Raw genomic sequence first — 19,792 nt, forward strand, 5'->3', positions numbered from 1 at the left:
CACACCTTTAATCCCAGCACTTGGGAGGCAGAGGCAGGCAGATTTCTGAGTTCGAGGCCAGCCTGGTTTACAGAGTGAGTTCCAGGACAGCCAGGGCTATACAGAGAAACTTTGTCTTAAAACGCCCCCCAAAAAGAAAACACACACACACACACACACACACACACAATCATTCTTTTGAATTCTTTGCTTGGTGTTTCATTGAATCCACCATGTTTTTAGGACACTAATGTGGGCTTTGCAATTTTTGGAGGAGTTCTCTTATCTTGGTTCCTAATGTTTCTGGCATTTTGCAGTGTCAGATTGGTGATGGGATTTCTGTTTTTAAAACTCCCTATTTAAGTTGAAATGCTTGCCGTGTTCAAGAGAGACTAGACTACATAGCAGGGCTGAAGTATCATTTTTCCTCTGTGCTAGAGTCACTTCTCAGCTCTCACCTTGGAGAAGAAGTCCATGTGCAAAGAATGTCATGATCTCTGTCTGCTTGTAAAACAGTGGGTAGGCCCACCATGAGTACACAGCAGTTGAAATCACATAGAGGACTGTGTGACTACCATAGTAGTTATTGTGACTATGAATGGAAAAGAAAAACAGTGTGGTTACCAAGTAGTATTGGGGTTATAGAAAAAAGTAAAGGAGGGAGAAATAAATGGAAGTGGGAAGCGGTAGAAACAAGATTAGAGTGGGGATGGGCAGTGTTGACTAAATGTTGAATGAGAAGACAAGGGTAAAAAGAAGGCAGTCAAGCATCTGAGAGGCTGAGACAGAGATAACACAAAGTATGTGCCAGCTTACGTTCTTTAAGAAAGCGTAGGGACAGGAAAGGAAGGACCGAGTGAGAGCCGAGGTAGACTCTGCCTGCCTGAATTGACACTGGGTATTAAATACACTGGAATGAAACTGCAGGTCGAGAGAGCTGATTGAGACAGAGTCTGGATGCAATTCTCCCAGCTTGCTGATTCCAGTTTCAGCTCTTTCCATGTTTTCCCTTGGGCTCCCAGATGTGCGTCACACCTATGGGCAGTACTTCACGAGTCCATTTGGGGACCACTGTGAGATGACTGAGGGAGTAAAGTGCTTGTCTTGCAAGCCTGATGACCTGAGTTTTATTCCTGGAGCCCACATAGGGCAGAGGGATAGAACTGACTCAGGTTGTCCTCTGCCCTCTACACACAGCCATGGCACACGCCTATTCCCCAAAGAACACAGTACACACACAATTCTAAAAAGGAGTCAATTGTTTTAAGAAAAGGTCCAGTTTTGATAGTTAACCATACCTCTTGGTTGTCTTTTCCAGTGTCCAGGTTAGATCTTGAAACCTGTGTCTAAGTTCCTCTGTAGATTTTAGTTCTAATCAGGTTTTCATTTGACTGAACACTGTACGAATACGATTCAAAGTTTAACTCTGCGATGTGGAGTTATTTATTCTGCTGGCCAGATTTAGCATCTACTCCTATAACACTTGCTCTGAGTTCATTGGTAGTGTGGGTTCCCAGCACCCCTCCTCCCTCTACCTCTGCCCCATAAACCTTTTCTCTCCTGCCTCCTCCCCTCTACTCAGCCCCTGCTCTAACATGTATGTTACTGAGAGTGCAGTTTGGATTTTCTGAGACTCTCTGTCATCTAGTTCTGATCACTGTCATCCATTGGGTGGGGAGAGCTCCCCAGAACCTCCAGTCCCTCCAGGACAGAGTCTGGACTTTTCTTTGTTCTGTTTTGCAAAGTTTTTATTTTACTTTGCTGTTAAACTGGAGTTTGGGGTCGTTGCCCACTTCTGAATGCTTTCCTCGGTTGATTCCTTGGAGGATCTAATAGAACATGCCCATCATCTACCATCTTCTAAAAGCCTCAGGTCTTCCTGTTAGACTTTTGATATGTGAGAATGTGTGTGTAATTTTTTTTTCTGAATTTTAAGTCATACTATACATACAACCCCACACCCCCCACACATATATAATATATACATATATAAAATAGGTGTGTGTTTATACATGAAAGTATATGCATGTGGAGACCATAGATTGACATCTGGTTTTATCCTCAATTGCTCTCTACTTGAAAATAAATTTTAAATTTGTCTGTTTATTTATTTATTATGTGTGTATCCTGGGGATTGAACTCAGGTCCTTAGGCTTGGTGACAAGTATTTTTACCTACTGAGCCATCTTGCTTGACCCCTACCTTATTCTCAAGGTAAGATCTTTCACTGAATATGGAGTTCATTAATTTGTCTAGGCTGGCTAGCCAGCGAACTCCAGGGATTCTCTGGTGTCTTCCTCCCCAGAATAACAGACAAATGTGCCATCATGCATGGCTTTTACAACATAAGTGCCGGAGATCAGACTTAGGTCCTCATGCTTGCACGGCAAACACTTTGCTCATCAAACCTCTCCCCAACCCTTGGTCCGACCCAACCACTTGTTTGATGTGCACCTACACACATGCTGTGGCATGCATGTGGAGGTCAAAGGACAACCTGTGAGAGTTGGTTCTTTCCTATGTTGTTGAGGCAGGGTCTCTTGATCTTGTCATGCTGCAGACTGTAGGCGAGCTGGCTGTGAGCTTTTGGGCAGGTCCATTTCAGTATCCCGTTTTACCACGCTACTGGTATAGATGCTTGCCACATGTCTGGCTCTCTTTTGTGGGTTCTGGAGGGGCTTGCTTGGTAGACATTTTTTTTTAACCTGTTGAACCATCTTACCAGCCTTTCCTTTAAAAATATATTTAAAAGTTATATTAAATCACTTTATAGATTATATGCATATATGAGCATATACTTTTAATTGTATAAATTCTAAAGCTCCACTTATAACTAGAAAAGTTCATAAAGTTGTTTTATTAGTCTGTAAAAGTTTAAGAGCTGTAAAAAAGAGACTTTTTTGGCCTGTAGCTCAAAGCAAATAAAATCAGTGGGGACATTTTGTAGGTTCGGAGGCAGGTGTGAATGTATGAAGCTGGGGAATTACTCAGAAGCAGGACTGCTGCAGTGTTAAGCTTGTCTCTTCTTGCTTTAACTTTGTGCAGACTGTCTTCTTTGCTTACTTATGGCAGGACCTGCAGAGCACTAATCTGGTAGAAGTATGTATGGCACTTACTGTTGTCAGCCAGATTTTCCCTCGAGAAATGATTCCAGCTGTTCTTCCACTAATAGAAGATAAACTTCAACATTCTAAGTAAGTAAATTATTTTGCCATATATTAGATGTCTATACTATATAATTCAAAACAGATTCATTTGTCTATTTCATTTACTCTTTCACGATTTCATACATCTGTGCAATGTACTTGATCATATCCACACCTGACTCCTTAGAACATTCCCAACACATCCTCTTCACCTTCGTGTCTTTTTTCCTTCTGTCTAATAACAACAACCCACTGAGTCCAGTTAGTGTTGCCCACATATGCATGGGTGTTGACCCATCTACCAAACATGAGCACCCAGAGAAAGATGACACCCATTTCCCCAACAGTCATCAACTGCCAGTAATTTCTCAACTAGGGCTAGAAGCTTTTGAGTGTCCCTACTATTCGTGCTGGAATATTAACTGACTTCATTTTGTGCAGGTTTTGTGTAGGTAACTGTAGCTGCAGTGAGTTCATATGACCAGGACCATGTCATGTCCACAAGACAGCCTCTCCTGGTACTCCTCCCCATCTTCCAGCTCTTACATGGTTTCCTCCCCTTTTTTCAAGATGTCCCCTGAGCCTTGAGTGAAAGTGTTGGTAGTGTAGATGCCCCATTTAGGGCTAAGTACTCATCAGTTACTTTTCTCAGCACTTTGACCGATTATAAGTCTCTGCTTTAACCATTACCCCTCTGCCCCACTGCAAAAAAGATGTTTTGCTGAGGTCTAGCCCTGTGCAGTTCTCTGAGGAAGGCAGGAGAGTGGTGTATGTGATTGCTGGGCAAAAGGTATCAACTTTTAGTAATGTATCTCTTTCTTTAACTCTTGTTATTCTGTGGTCTTTCCTGGGCACTTTTCTCTTGAGTTCAAGGACCCCTTGCTGGCCAGGCAAAAGGCTCAGAGTTCTTCTTGAGCCAGAGAGAAAAGAAAAGGAAGAAAAGAAGAATCTCATTTGTGTGTGTGTGTGTGTGCACGCACACACACAATGGTTAAAACAGAGACTTAAAACAGGTCAAAGTGCTGAGAAAAGTAACATACATACACACACGCACAAACACACACACACAATAGGTGGTTGTACTGACCACCTATTTCATCAGTTTCACAAGTGCAAATATGTATTTACATACATATATACCTACATATGAATATATGGCCATACATATAGACAGACAGACATATAGACATATATACATTTGATGGATAGAGTAGAGCCCCAAAGCCATACTTTATTTTTTCTCTTTGGCAATTTACCTTCTTAGACAAAAGTTCTTTATAAAATTACCTCACAGATAAATGTTACACAAAAAAGGAGTTACAGAAGGATGTCAGTAGTAACTTCAAAGCAGTGTTTCATTCTATAAGCTCAGTATAAGTTCAAAGCCACAGTCTCATATGGTCTTGCTTTATCATAGTGCACACTTGTAGCTTCATCCTTGGACCTGACCTAGAATGAATGTTTTTCCTTGATCACAAATTTACCCCAAGCCTCATTCTCTCCTTAGTGCAATTTATAAAACCCCACTGTATTCCTTGTTATGCAGCCTGTGCTTACTATTCTGTGATGAGGGGCACATTCTATTCTTGATTCTAACTTAATTACATCTTTCTGGTAAAACAGTTAAAACCATCTCCTCAAGAGGCCCTTGGCCCTGTGAAGGCTCTATGCCCCAGTGTAGGGGAATGCCAGGGCCAGGAAGCAGGAGAGGGTGGGGTAGTGAGCAGGGGGAGGGAGGAGGGAACAGGGGTTTGTTTTTGTTTATTTTATTCTATTTTTATTTTCTTTGGAGGGGAACCTGGGAAAGGAGAAGGTGTATGACATGTAAATAAAGAAAACATCTAATTAAAAAAAAGAACATAGATCTATTTGAAAAAAAAAAAATCTATACCCTCTGCTGCACAGGCTTTTAACGCAGGCAGAAAGAGGCTAGCTATATTTGACTGAGTACACATATTTTTCAAACACATAATTCAGTACCATAATTCAGTACTCGGACCTCCTGTCTTTCCAATATTTCCATGGAACACAGGGCACATTTCATTTTGTGAAGTTGTCAAAGGAGGAAAAAAAAAGCAGCATAGGGAAAAAAAAACCCATCTCCTCAAACTTTCTTCTTAAAATTATTTGAATCAAATCAGGAATTCTATAATTAATGCATTAATTCGTGAAAGTTCACCTTCCTGTTGATCTACAGGAAATTTGCCCAATAGGTTAGGCTGAGGCCCAGGAATCATTAGGTTATATAATCATAGCAAGAAAGGCACATCATCAGTGAGAAGCAATCCTGGGATGAAGACTGACGGCCTCGCATCTCAGAGTGCACCCATTACAGCTGTGCAAAGCGGTGGGCCATCTCCAGAAAACTCACTTACTTGCCATAGCTTTTCCTAGATGGCTTCTGACAGATATTTCTCTGGTTGAGAAAGCACTAATTTATGAGTATAAACATAAATATTTAGAAGATAGCTTGGCAATGTGTCTATTTAGCTTCTCTCATAGGGCCTATGACCCCCAAACATAGACTTTTGACCAGGTTTCCAGTTGCATAAATTCCCTCCTGTGGAGCAGACCTCATATCCAATACAGAGTGGTTGGTCACCCCTGTAATAGTCATGTCACAACTGCACTGGCACATCTTGCTTGATGGGTCAGTTTTGTTTTATAAAGGGTCTATCTCCAAGGAGGTATATGTGTGTGCCTATATTTTAAATATTTTTTATTATTTTGATTATGTGTATGGGTATGTACACATGAGTGCAGGTACTCATAGAGGCCAAAGGCGCTAGATGTCCTGGAGCTGAGACATAGGCAGTTAGCAACTGCCTAACATGGATGCTGGCAACTGAACTTGAGTCCTCAGGAAGAGGTTAAAAGCAGCATGTGCTCTTAACCACCGAGGCGTCTCTCCAGCCATACACACACACACACACACACACACACACACACACACACGCGCGCGCGCGCGCGCGCGCGCGCGCACGTACACATTTACATAATGTACATAATTAGAAAATTTTTATTATTAAAGAATTTAATAACAGCTTTAAAATAGTAACAATAACAGAGTCACACTGGAGAGTTGAGAACCTCATCCTTACTCTGTCCTTGAGGCTGGGCGTTTCATCAGTCAGAATAGTCCCACCTTGGCTCTGTCAAGGAAAGGCTAGAGATAGGACACAACAGTGAAAATATGATCTGTAGTCTCTCTGTCAATAGGCAGAGTGCCTCAGCAGTCCCAGTGTGGCGCTGGAAGCCAGCCCAGAAGGCTCCTGGATTACCCCTGCCTGGCCTTAGTTTACTATGAAACTTAAGAAATGCTGGTTCTGCTGTAAGGGAATCAGCAGCGGCGACAGGGCAATTCAACTCTGCGGCAAGAGGGAGGCCAAGCCAGCAAAAGGCAGGCTGATGGTCCTTTGGCTGTGCCCTTTTGATCTGGGATCCCAGAAGGTGTAGCCCAGAGTTAGGTGGGTCCTTCCCACATCAGTCAAGGCTCTCAGGACACTTCTTCAGATGCAGCTCCTTACTGTGGTAATTATGATGTGTGGCAAGTGGACACCAAAACGTCTATAACAACAGTGGAAGCTGGCCATCAGGGCGAATGTTTCCAGGGCATTTCCAGCTTCATTAATAGTTTACTATTTGTATATACTACAACACAATGTGTCATTATTTAGAATGTTAGTATACTTTTTAAAACACGAAATAAACAATGTATAAGAGAAAAAAGCCCTTCAATTCTCAAACAATTCTGTATGTAAAAAAATGATTTATCAAGCACTCGTAGGATTGGGAGCTAAGTAGGTAGCCTGATGTGCATGCCTGAGGACCTGAACTCAGATCCCAACACTCAGATAAAAAGCTGGGCATAGAAGCAAACACAAATTCCTGTAAGCAGAATGTGTGGTGCCTCCATCAGCAGGGTTTTCTCATGTACTTATGGTGGACAACCAGGAGCAATGGCAGTGACCTGTGTTGTTTTGAGCTTTTTAGACCTTCCTGACTAATAACTTACCTAATAACCCATGTTTTCTGGGAAAAGTGTTGCCCACTGCTGCAAGGTAACTCAATTGAAGCCCTTTCTTTTACACTATATATTTTAATTAGTTTACAAAGTTGTAGGCTTCCATAGTCTTGAAAAGGGGCTTCCTTGAATAGTCTTTTGTTTGTTTGTTTTTCTTTCTTTTTTTGTTTTGTTTTTTTTTTTTTGAGACAGTGTTTCTCTGTGCAGCCCTGGCTGTCCTGGAACTTAACTCGGTAGACCAGGCTGGCCTCGAACTCAGAAATCCGCCTGCCTCTGCCCCCCAAGTGCTGGGATTAAAGACATGCACCACCACTGCCTGACCGAGTGGTCTTGAATAGGGAATTCCTGCCTGGAACCATAAATCTGATCAAAAGCTCCTGTCTCAGGAGGCCATGGGCCTTATGGGAGAGCTTATTGTTGTTTTGCTAACTGGGCATGTTGTTAAGGTGTCAGTATATATTTATGTTTATCCCCCCTTTTTTAATAAAAAAATCATGTGTATTCATATGTGTCCTATGTGGGTATGTGCACATGAGTGCAGGTGTCTACTAGATGTCCCTGGAGCTAGAGTTACAGGTGGTTGTGAACCACTAACTTTGAGTGCTGGGATTTGAACTTGGTATGTATGATTGTCAGAGGTATCTGAAACACAATAACAAAATACGAAATTAAAACCAACCAAAGAAATAAAAACTACGATGCATGATATCATCTTTTCATTTTTGCTGCATGTTGGTTAGACATAATCTGCTAGAGATGACTTGTGAGACTGGCTTACACTTCTAACTCTGTATTATCACAAGGCTTTAAAAACAATTCCCAGCCGGGCGGTGGTGGCACACGCCTTTAATCCCAGCTCTTGGGAGGCAGAGGCAGGTGGATTTCTGAGTTCAAGGCCAGCCTGGTCTACAGAGTGAGTTCCAGGACAGCCAAGGCTACACAGAGAAACCATGTCTCGGAAAAAAACAAAAACAAAAACAACAACAACAAAAAAACAAATCCCAGGAAGAAAAATAGCATTTTTTTATTCACATACCCCTATGCTTCTGTCCCAGCAATATTTGGAGGATATTTATCTTTTATAGAAAACTATTTTTCTAGTAAAGAGACAAGAATAGAATCAAGGAATTACAAAATTTATTTATCTTATTTTAATTGATTAAAAAAGTAATCTATGCATGTTACTTAAAGTTCTATAATTAGAGAAATTTATAATTGATAGGCAGTTAAGGTTTTTTTGGGCACAGTGGTCCATAGCTGCATTTGTAGTATTTTGGAGCCTAAGGCAGGAAGACCATGAGTTGGAGACCAGCCTGGGCTATAATGAGACCCTGTGTCATAAAACAATAATTAAAAGGGACTGAAGACAGCTCAGTCACCACTGTGCTTGGGGTGCGATTGTTACATTTAGATGTGAGGTTGGATTTCTAGAACCTTCATAACCTAGAACCTTCAGCATGTACCTGTAATACCAGTGCTGAGATGGTGAGGGGTGGTCCTGGGGCTTTCTGGGTAGCCAGTCTAGTAAATTGAACCAGTAAGCTCCAAATTAAGTATGTGAACCTCTCTCAGAAAAGAAGGTAGAGAGTGACAGAAGGAGATACTGACATTATCCTAGCCTACACACACACACACACACACACACACACACCTGTTCCTACCTTCCACATACACAAACATGGATCTGTGCACAGCAACCTCCCCCACTACAGAAGACAGTTTCTTGAATTCATACTTCTTAGCCAGAAATAAGATTTTTATCTTTTTTATACTTTGTTGTGTTAGAATAAAATAATTAGTAATAGATACATGATGGCCCAGGTTGCCTTGTTTAAATTTCATTTTTTATCCTTAGGGAGATTATACGAAGAAAAGCAGTTCTGGCATTATACAAATTTTACCTCATTGCCCCTAATCAAGTACAGCATATCCATACTAAATTTCGGAAAGCACTCTGTGACAGAGATGTTGGGGTCATGGCTGCCTCTTTGCATATATACCTTAGGATGATTAAGGTAAGTTGGCAATTTCAACATGTGCTCAGTAGTTACCATTGTAACAATATCCCTATGGAATTAGAAGAAAACTCAGATATTTTAATAAATGATTAATATTTTATACCATTGTTAGGCTAGAGAGATGGCCCAGTGGGTGAGAATGCTTGGTACACAAGCCGGAAGACCTGAGATCAAATCCCAGCATCCATGTGAAAAGCTGGGTGTGGCCATCCATGTATGCTTGTACCCCAGTGCTGAGGGAGGCAGAGACAAAGGGTTCTAGGTCTCCTTGGCTGACAATCTTGTTCTAGGTTCAGCGACCTTGTCTCAAGGGAATAAAGCAGGGTGATAGAGCAAGACACTCAGAATTCTCTTCTGGACTCTGCATGTGCATAGGCCCACATTCATGCACACACGTGTGCATATGCCACACATATATTTACTATACTCACACACACATAAATATATTTTATGCTATTATTTACTTCTAAATGTAACTTTTGTAAGTTGTTGATAATATGAGTTGTTTGGAAGGCAGACAGATCAGGAATTCAAATCCACACCTGGTCAAAATTTAGAGGACACTGACTGTGGGGTAACAGCACAGTAGATACATCTACAACACACCTCCAAAGCCTCAGGCTCCAGGAACATCCTGAGTTGGGGTGGGAAGATTATAGGAGCCAGAGGACCAGGGCATCTGCTGTGAGACAGTGTCTTCAGTAGTGTGACAGGGAGCTGCACAGGAGCTCAGGAGAGCTCAACAGTGTGGTCACCTAGAACCCTGAACGGTGATACCAGCTGACAACCCATTATGGACAGGAGAAATCTCACACACACACACACACACACACACACACACACACACACACACACACACTGATAAACTGTCTAATGCCAGGTGGTCAGCTTAAGCATGTAAACATGTGAGCAACTCTAAATGGACTCAGCAGATTTTTATATGTATATGTGTATTTGTATGTGTGTGCATTTATGATAATAGTAATTAAAAAGAAGTCATGAATTTGGGAGGGAAGAGGAGAGGGACATGGGAGGAGTTGGCAGGGTAACAGGGAGGGTTGGAAATGAGGGAAATGTAGTAATTATGTGTGAAGTTTTAAAATGCATATATATGGATATAAAAGAATAACTTGGCTGCATAGCAAATCTGAGGTCAGCCATGGGTTATATGAGACTTTGTTTCAAAAAATAAATAAATGAGAGAAAAGACATTATTATTAACAGAGTTTTTTTTTAATGCAGGAAAATTCTTCTGGATATAAAGACTTGACTGAGAGTTTTGTAACAATTTTAAAGCAAGTGGTGGGAGGGAAGCTGCCAGTAGAGTTCAGTTACCACAGTGTACCAGCACCATGGTTACAGATTCAGCTCTTGAGAATACTGGGACTGCTGGGGAAAGACGATGAAAGGTAAACCTCCCAGTTTACAGAGTGTCACACTGTGTCATAGCTTCCCTTGATCACCCACAAGTTTTTCACTTACTGCCTTACTGGTAATAAATAACCTATTGTAAAAACACAGGTTACTGGGCATTCCCAGCTTATCCATATTCTCCACTTGTAAAATGTACTTGCTTAGTCATTGGAAGAGAAGGTAAGCCAGAAATAAATATTTCCCCTTGTGTAGGTCACAAACTGTCGGCTGGAGCTGTTGAGGTCTGTTGTTATAGTTTGAAAACAACCATAGAGAGCACATGACTTAGTGAAGATAGCTGTGTACAAACATTAAGGCTTGAGTTTCAGGTGATCTGCACTAGTCATAGATATTAGTATTGTTTTCAGCATATAGAGACTATTCACCATTTGTAGTCATAAAGAGGGGTAAGTGTGATCAAAATACATTATGTATATTATGAAAGTGCCAATATGAACCCATTATCATTAATAGATGCTAATAAAAAACATAGGAGTCACAAAAAGAAAAACAAAATATATTCATTATCTATATTAACATATCATATATAAACAACATATCAAAGACAGTGATTGTCTCTTGGAAGCTGTGCTGAAATTTAAGTAAAGTCCAGCAGTCTTTTAGAGCTAGTTATCATTTGATAGGAAGCACAAAGAGGGATGGATGTATTAGTGAAAAACAGCAGACAAATGACCTTCACCAACAATTAGATAGAAGAAAGAATTGAAGAGTGAGAATCTGGCTGGAGAGATGGCTCAGCAGTTAAGAGAACTGGCTGCTCTTCCAAAGGACCTGGGTTCAATTCCCAGTACCCACATGGCAAATCACAACACTCTGTAACTCCAGTTCCTGGGGATCTGACATCCTCACACAGGCATACATGCAGGAAAACACCAGTGCACATAAAATAAAAATAAAAAATGATAAATGCCTTTTTTTTTTTTTTTTTGGTCTTTTCTAGGCAGGGTTTCTCTGTGTTGCCTTGGCTGTCCTGGAACTCACTCTGTAGACCAGGCTGGCCTCGAACTCAGAAATCCACCTGCGTCTGCCTCCCAAGTGCTGGGAGTAAAGGCGTGCGCCACCACCGCTCAATAAATGCCTTTTATCTTGTACTTGGGAAGCAGAGGCAAGCAAATCTCTGAATTCCAGGCTAACCTGGTTTACAGAGAGAATTCTAGAATATCCAGGGTTATGCAGAGAAACCCTGCCTTGAAAAACAAACAAACAAAAAACCCAAAAAAACCCAAACGAGTACACATGGTGGGACTCCTGGCTCTAGCTGCATATGTAGCAGGAGATGGCCTTGTCTGTCATCAATGGGAGGAGAGGCCCTTGGTCCTGGTCCTGTGAAGGCTCTATGCCCCCGTGTAGGGGAATGCCAGGGCCAGGAAGCAGGAGTTGGGTGGATTGGTGAGCGGAGGGGGGGGCGGGGGCAGAGAGAGGATAGGGGGTTTTCGAAGGGGAAACCAGGAAAGGGGATGACATTTGAAATGTAAATAAAGAAAACATCAACCCACCCCCACCCCCGCAAAAAAAAAAAAAAAAAAAAAAAAAAAAAAAAGAGGAGGAAGAGGGGAAATGGCCAGTAGCTATTTAATTAAATAAATAAATAAAAAGGAAGGAAAAGTGAGAATATACAGAGTAAAGAAATTTAAAAGAATTAGCAACCAATTAAAATGTATGGGTCCTGGGCTGGCAAGATGGCTGCTGAGGAGGTTAAAGTGCCACCCATCAAGCCTGATGACCCGAGTTCAGTCTCTGGAACCCACATGATGGTAGGACAGAACTAGCTCTTTAAGTTGTTCCCTCACCTCCACATGGGTAACAGTCTGTGTGCCCACGCACATACACACATATGTGTACATATATACACAAAACAGTCAAGTAAATGTAAAAAAAAAAAAAGAATGAGTCTTATTTGGGTCCTCTCCAAGGAAAATCTATGATGTTAATTGATAACTTGAAAACAAATTAAACATAAGACATTAAGGAATTATGACTATGTATACATATGTATGTATGTGTGTGTGCATATATATGTATGTGTGTGTATATATATGTATATATACACATATAACATATATGTATATATATGTTACAAATGAACAGTGAACATCTGTATAAATGTCTGTCTAAACATCTTTGTCTTACATAAATATAATTGATTTTGAAAAAATAATTATGAATATTTATGCCTAAGGATATGTTATTCTAGAATTTACTTAAAAGTAACCTTTACATGTTGGAAGTAGACACAGTTGTCCATGGCTCAGCTGTGGAATGAGGTAATGAGGGTGTGGACCTACACAACTCTTTATATAGTTTTAACATTTTGTATATCTTTACATTTTTCCATAGTAGAAATTTAGAATAAAGTTAATGTAAACAGCAAAGAGAATGCATTTTTCAGTCACAAAGGGAATAAATCACACAGGTAGTAAGGAGAATTAGAAAAATATCCACCCTCATTCAACTCCCGATTGAAGTTTGGGAGTGAGATAATGGGTCAGATGCTGTAGGATTTGAAGTTTTTCACACCTTTCTCATCCTATATGTTCTTATGCTAATTTTCTTGTCCTGTTAAGGCTTCAATTAAATGGTAGTTTCTTTTTAAATTTTTAAAACTTTTATGTGTCTTGGTGTTTTGCCTGCACACATGTCTAAGCACCACATGTATGCCTAATGCCACAGAAGCCAAAAAAGAAACCAGATTCCTCTAGAATTGAAGTTCCAGGAGGAAGTGAGCAGCCTTGTGGGTGCAGGGAGCTGAACTCAGTCCTGGAGGAGCAGCCAGTGTACTTAACCCTGAGCCAGCCTGGAGGAGCAGCCAGTGTACTTAACCCCTGAGCCAGCCTGGAGGAGCAGCCAGTGTACTTAACCCCTGAGCCAGTTCTCTCGTCCAAATGCTAGGTTCTTTTCTTTTCCTTTTAAAAATAATTTTCTTATTTTTTATGTACATTGGTGTTTTGCCTGCATGTATATCTATATGAGGGATCCCCTGGAACAGGAATTGCAGAGAGTTGTTAGCTGTTTTATGGATGCTGGGAATTGAACTCAGATCCTCTGGAAAAGCAGCCAGTGCTATTAACTGCTGAGCCATCTCTCTAGCCCCTAAATGCTAGGTTCTTTTTTTTGTTTGTTTGTTTGTTTGTTTGTTTGTTTTTTCAAGACAGGGTTTCTCTGTGTAGCCCTGGCTGTCCTGGAATTCACTCTGTAGACCAGGCTGGCCTCGAACTCAGAAATCCACTTGCCTCTGCCTCCCAAGTGCTGGGATTAAAGGCGTGCACCACCACTGCCCGGCAAATGCTAGGTTCTTAATACCGAAAATAAAACCATCAAACTATAGCTGTCCTTGCCATCTAGTGTTCCACTTGGAGAAAGGGGTGTGAGTGTTTGAGTGTGCACAATTTTCGTCATACTTTTCAAAATAACAGACTTTTTCAATTCCAAGAATCATATATGTCATAGTTAGGGATTCTCTTACTGTAACAAAACCCTTAACCAAAAGCAACTTGGAGAGGAAAGGGTTTACAGCAGTTAGGGCAGGAACTCAAACTGGGAGGCAGGAGCTGATGCAGAGGTCATGAAGGAGTAGGGCTTGCTGGCTTGCTCCTTTTTGTTGTAGATCTGCATAAGAGTGATCATTAATACCCATGTGACAGTCAATACTAGGCTGTCTTGAAATCTCCTTTACTGACAATATTAGTCCAAAACTCTTCAATTTAGCCTCAGGCAGATCCTTAAGACTATGGCAGAAATCAGGCATGGTTTGTAACAGAGTTGCTGATATTGTTCCCATTTGAAACCTTTGAGATGGGCCTCCACAGTCCACAGTGCTCTCAGCACCAGTGTCATCTTCAGGTAGCGTAGCCCATTAAGCCCTGCTTATATGTTCAACAGCCTTAACAAAAATAAACAACAAAACAAAAACAAACCCAGCATGGTGAGGCTTATCACAGTAATAGCTCATGCCCTGGTACCACTGGCAAATGCCATGACCAAGGCAACTTATAAATGAAAGCATTTAATTTGAAGACTCTCAGTCCCAGAGGGTAGTAGAGTCCATAACCATCATGGCAGGAATCATAGCAAGAATCATGGCAGCAGGCAGCCAGGCAGGCAGGCACTGGAGAAGTAGCTGAGAGAGAGCTTACATCTGATTTACAAACATGAGGAAGCGAGAGAAGGCTACCTGGGAATAGCATGGGCTTTTGAAAACTCAGAGGCCCACTCCAGAGACACCTCCTCCAACCAGGTGACATCTCATAGTCTTTCCAAACAGTTCCACACACTGGAGATCAAGTACTCAAGTATATGAGCCCTTGGTAGCCATTTTCATTCAAACCACCACAGTACAAGATGTTCCTATTCCTACATTTATTTATATATGCCTTATAATTCTTGTAAATATAAGTAAAATTTTTATACTTTTTCAAAAGATAGTCTTGTGGATTCCAGGCTGCCTCAAACTCACTGTGTAGCTAAGGAGAACCTTGAATTTCTGTTCATCCCACTTCCACCCTGTGTTCCTGGACTACCAACATGTACCTCTATGCCCAGTTCACCACTATTTTTGTTTTTAAAGTGTTTTCTGAAGTATTTGAGAGCAAGTCTATTTAACATTTAGTTTGTTTGAGAGCAAGGATCTTTCTGTCCTAAAAAAAAATTTGTTAATGGTCTGGCATTGATGTTATGCAATGGGTACATCTGTGTTTTAAATCTTAGCCTTCCAGAGGGATCAGCTTTCAGTGTGTTGCTTTTCAAAGTGCCTCCTCTGCTTTGTGTCAGCATGCACCTGTCTGAGTCCTCACCAACTCTGACCGAGCTTAAATGATCCCAGTTTGTTATACCATGGAGCTCTGGTGCAAGGTTATTGGAATTCTGCCTGAAAATTAGTAATTTTATGTTACTGTATTGTACCGTCCTGGTCTATAAAACATCTTCATGTCATCATGTGTTGTCAGGAAATAACTTCAAGGATGTTTAGTGAGTTTATTTACTAATTTTGTTGTTGTTACCTTCATGGATAAACTTAGAGAATATATCCAAAGGTACAAATATGAGGAAAACACTGTTTACCTCAGGCGGCTCAGTCAAATGGTAACTAGAAGCAATTGAACAGATCTGTCAAATTCTTATAAGTATAGACAAGTAGAATGTTTTCTCCTTTGCTGAGCCAACTATGACATTATGTGTTAGTAAATCTTTATTCTATGTTAATAAATCATGGAAGTGGAGAGATTGCTCATAGGTTAAGAGCCCTTGTTGCTCTTACAGAAGACCCAAATTTGATTCTCAGCACCCTCCTGGCAGATCATTGCTGTCTGTAACTCCAAAACCCTCTTCTTGCCTCCATAGACACCAGGAATACATGTGGTACACAGACACAAGAAAAGAAAACATCTGTACTCATACATTTAAAATGGCTTTAGAAGTATTTTTAAATATGTGTAGTTCATACAACACTATTAAGAGCTTAATATGGCAAAGTAAAAATGTTTACTTTTTAACATGATTATAAAATAATTTTAAAAATCTTAGGAAAATATTTTATATCTATTATTTGAATATTCTCGTGTTTTCTAGCACTGTACATCTTAGGTTATAAATATTTAGCTCAACCATGTCCATAAATGTTTCCATACTTCATGAAGTTTCTTCCAGTTTGTAAAGTTGAAAAACCACACTATAATCTAGGTGTAGTATTATTGAATTTTGTAGGATTGGTTGTGTTTGCTGTAGTAGAAGACATACTCAATAAAATGACAAATTTAGAGTGTTTTCCTGGATTGTCATTATATATTTATACTTCTGTCTAGAGAAAAATCAAAGTATACCTACTTCAAATTGACTGTTTTTCTTTCTTTAAAAGATTTGATTTTTTTCGAGACAGAGTTTCTCTCTGTATCCCCAGCTGTTTTGGGACCCACACTGTAGACCAAGCTAGCCTTGAACTCACAGAGACTGCCTGTGTCTACTTCTTGAGTGTTGGGGTTAAAAGTGTTGTTCACCATCACCACGGGGCTTTGTTTTTTAATTTTTAAAAGTATCTATGTCAACCCAATTAACTGTTTCTGTAATCGGTGACCATAAAATGTGATTGGTTTGTTTATTTTTAATATAAGTGGAAATTAAATTTTTCTTAGTAAAGAACCTATTTGCTCTTCAGGAAAAGACTAGAATTGGAATATCTTTATAACAACAAACTAGTTGATAAATTAATAGTCTATCTGAAATAATCTAGATATGTGAAATATTAATTTTGTAACTTAAAACAGAAATACTTTGTTGCAAATAAAATTATAAGAGGGCATTGGCAATAAATAACAATCTGGTTTGTAAACTAGAACCAGGCTGGGGCAGTGTTGATTGACCTCTGTGTCTCCTCATTGGCTGAATTAGTCCCTTTTGGTAAAGTAGGAAATCTCATGAAAAGACCGAATAAGTTCTTTTGATGTGAAAATTTGTATAACTTTACTGTAAAATGAATTTTTTTCACTTGTCTTCTGTAGATCCTCAGTTTTAAAGAGAGAGAAGTTTGAAAAACTGTTTTGTTGGGTTAGAATACTATAATTCTCCCGCAAATAAAATATCTCTTAAACAGGACAAGTGAATTAATGTATGATGTTCTTGATGAATCCTTACGAAGAGCCGAGTTAAATCACAATGTCACTTATGGTAGGTAAAATATGACCATGTTTTTTTAATGATGAATGGTGCTTTTCAGTGTTGGAGCTATGTAGTGTTAGAATACCATAAATTCCAAAGAAATTTTTGTGCATTAATGCATTAAAAGATGGACCTTTGGGTTAATGTAAGCAATGAAAATGGTAGTAGTTTGAAATTGTGGCTTTGTGTGTGTGAGTATAGATATGCATGTATGTGTGTAGGTACACATGCATGTGTGCGTACATTCTACTCTGAGACAGGCCTTTCGTTGGGCCTAGAGGCTTGCTGAGTTGATGAGGCTGGCTGACCAGTGTGTGCTAGGCATCCTTCTGCCTTCGCTCCACCCAGGAACTGCAAGCATGTGCCTCTGTGTCTGGCTTTTTCTGTGGGTTCTAGGGAACTAAGGGAGGGCCTCATGTTTGTTCCTCATGCTTGTTTGACAAACACTTTACCAATTGAGCTATCTTTCTAGCTGTGAAATTGTAACATCTCCTAAATATGTATTTAAATTCCTTATTGTAATTGTCTTTGTTGAAAACACGCACCAAAACATCTAATTTTAGGGATAACTCATTAAGTCTATGAAATATTTTGTAAAAATATTTGAAGTTCTTAAACCAGTTAACCAGTTGCCAAGTATTTATTAAATTTCTTTGATCTGTTAGAGATAAGGTAAAAGTAAAATCTAGTCTAAAGAGCTCTGAATTTTGCTTAAGCATAATCTAACCTAAAATATCAAAGTTGAAACTAGTATCATGAATATTAGAATGCTGCAATTTTTTTTATTTTTTTATTTATTTTATTTTATTTTTTTGGTTTTTTGAGACAGGGTTTCTCTGTGTGGCCCTGGCTGTCCTGGAACTCACTCTGTAGACCAGGCTGGCCTCAAACTCAGAAATCCACCTGCCTCTGTCTCCCAAAGTTTTGGGATTAAAGGTGTACACCACCACTGTCTGGCTGCAGTTTTTAACTTAGTAATTTATACTTAGTATTTGGATTAGGGCTTAGATTGTTACTGATGAGTATAATGCTTTATTATTGTTAAGGTATTTGTTTGTGTGTATGATTATATGTGTAGCTTTACATGTAGAATTGGAGCACAACTTGTGGTATGGTTCTCTCCATCTACATGTTGGTTCCAGTAATCGAATTCAGGTTGCCAGGATTTTGTAGCAGGTTCCTTTTACCCACTAACCATCTCTATGGTCCTGGTGCATTTTTAAGCTTAGAGACCTGAAGAAGCACTTTTTGTTTTAACCTGTGCAGAGAAGGGAAGGGATAGTATAGTATAATGGCTGTTTTTTTAGGTGTGAGTGTATAATCAATCTTTTGTAGTGCTGGAGAGCTCTAGGTGGGAAAATAAAATTTAAAAGTTGCTAGAGTACCTGTCTAGCATGCATGAAATTCTGGGTATAAGGTGTAGGCCACTGCTGTATCCCAGCACGTGGGCAATGGGGTGTGGGAGTTGATAAGAGCACCCTTGAGGTTCAGGGTAATTCTTCACTACATAGTGAATTCAAGGTCAGCTTGGGGTATATAATACCCTGTCCCATCCCCCTCCCCACAAAAAAGAAAAGAAAGAAAAATCTATCAAATTAATTTTGAACTTAATTATGCCTAAGTACAGATGTCAAAGTAGCAATATTTTCTATACTGATATCCTAGTAATCTCATGAGTATCTAAGTATAAAATTTAGAGTTTATATGGATGACGACAAGCTTTTTTGTTTGTAAAACAAATTTGATACTGGGCAAGTTCTGAATGGCAAGAAAAAAAATCAGTTATAATAGAAAAACAATATCATTTTAAATCTTAGGACTGTTGTAATAGTTCAGGGTTCAGCAAGGTTTTTTTTTCTAGTGACCATAATATTAAATATTTTAGATTTTTCAAATCCCATAGATTTTTTTCTTTCCCCCTTCCTTCCTTCCTTCCTTCCTTCCTTCCTTCCTTCCTTCCTTCCTTCCTTCCTTCCTTTTGAAACAGAATCTCAGAGAGCCTTTGCTTGCCTCAGATCCCTACATAGCTGAAGGTGACCTTGAACTCTTTATGCTCCCAACTCCCTTTTCAATGCTGGGATTATAAGCATGCACTACCATGGTTTTCACATAGGTTCTATTTCATAGTCTCCTCTAAAAAAGAAAAAAAAAATCTTAGTTTCTTCCTGTTGTCTACGTGTGTGTACCCATAAAAATGCTTGCATTCCATAGCTTGCCTTTGGAAGTCAGAGGACAGCTTATTAGAGTTTGTTCTCTCCCACTGTGTGGGCCCAGGGAACCAAATCAGGTCCCTAAGCTTGTATGGCAAGTGCTTCACCCACTGAGCCATCTTACCCCCTTCCTTTCCCTTTTTGTTTTAAACCTTTGTAAACTATAAAAACAATTTTTAGTTCATAGGCTTACAAAAGTGGTGTGGGTATGGGTTGTGGTGGTTCCCCATTTTCGTGATTGATACAAAGTGCATCATCTGTATATACAGTCAGTGTCTTTAGGTTCTCTTACTGTGTAGTATTTAATGTTAAAAATCAGCTCCATTCTTGAAT

General features: G+C 39.8%; 1 protein-coding gene across 4 annotated transcripts in view; it reads left to right on the forward strand.

Moving 5' to 3' along the window:
• The window catches only part of Ap4e1 (adaptor related protein complex 4 subunit epsilon 1), a 71,631-nt gene that overhangs the window by 17,452 nt on the left and 34,387 nt on the right, over positions 1-19,792 (forward strand). For all 4 annotated transcript variants that reach the window (XM_031371792.1, XM_031371793.1, XM_031371794.1 and 1 more), the window contains 4 exons: positions 3,052-3,173; positions 9,005-9,164; positions 10,410-10,576; positions 17,185-17,258. In XM_031371792.1, coding sequence (XP_031227652.1) covers positions 3,052-3,173; positions 9,005-9,164; positions 10,410-10,576; positions 17,185-17,258 — 523 coding nt within the window. The remainder of the gene's footprint in view (positions 1-3,051; positions 3,174-9,004; positions 9,165-10,409; positions 10,577-17,184; positions 17,259-19,792) is intronic.

The sequence above is a fragment of the Mastomys coucha genome, unplaced genomic scaffold, assembly GCF_008632895.1.
Source record: "Mastomys coucha isolate ucsf_1 unplaced genomic scaffold, UCSF_Mcou_1 pScaffold15, whole genome shotgun sequence".
In the NCBI taxonomy this organism is placed as follows: Eukaryota; Metazoa; Chordata; class Mammalia; order Rodentia; family Muridae; genus Mastomys; species Mastomys coucha.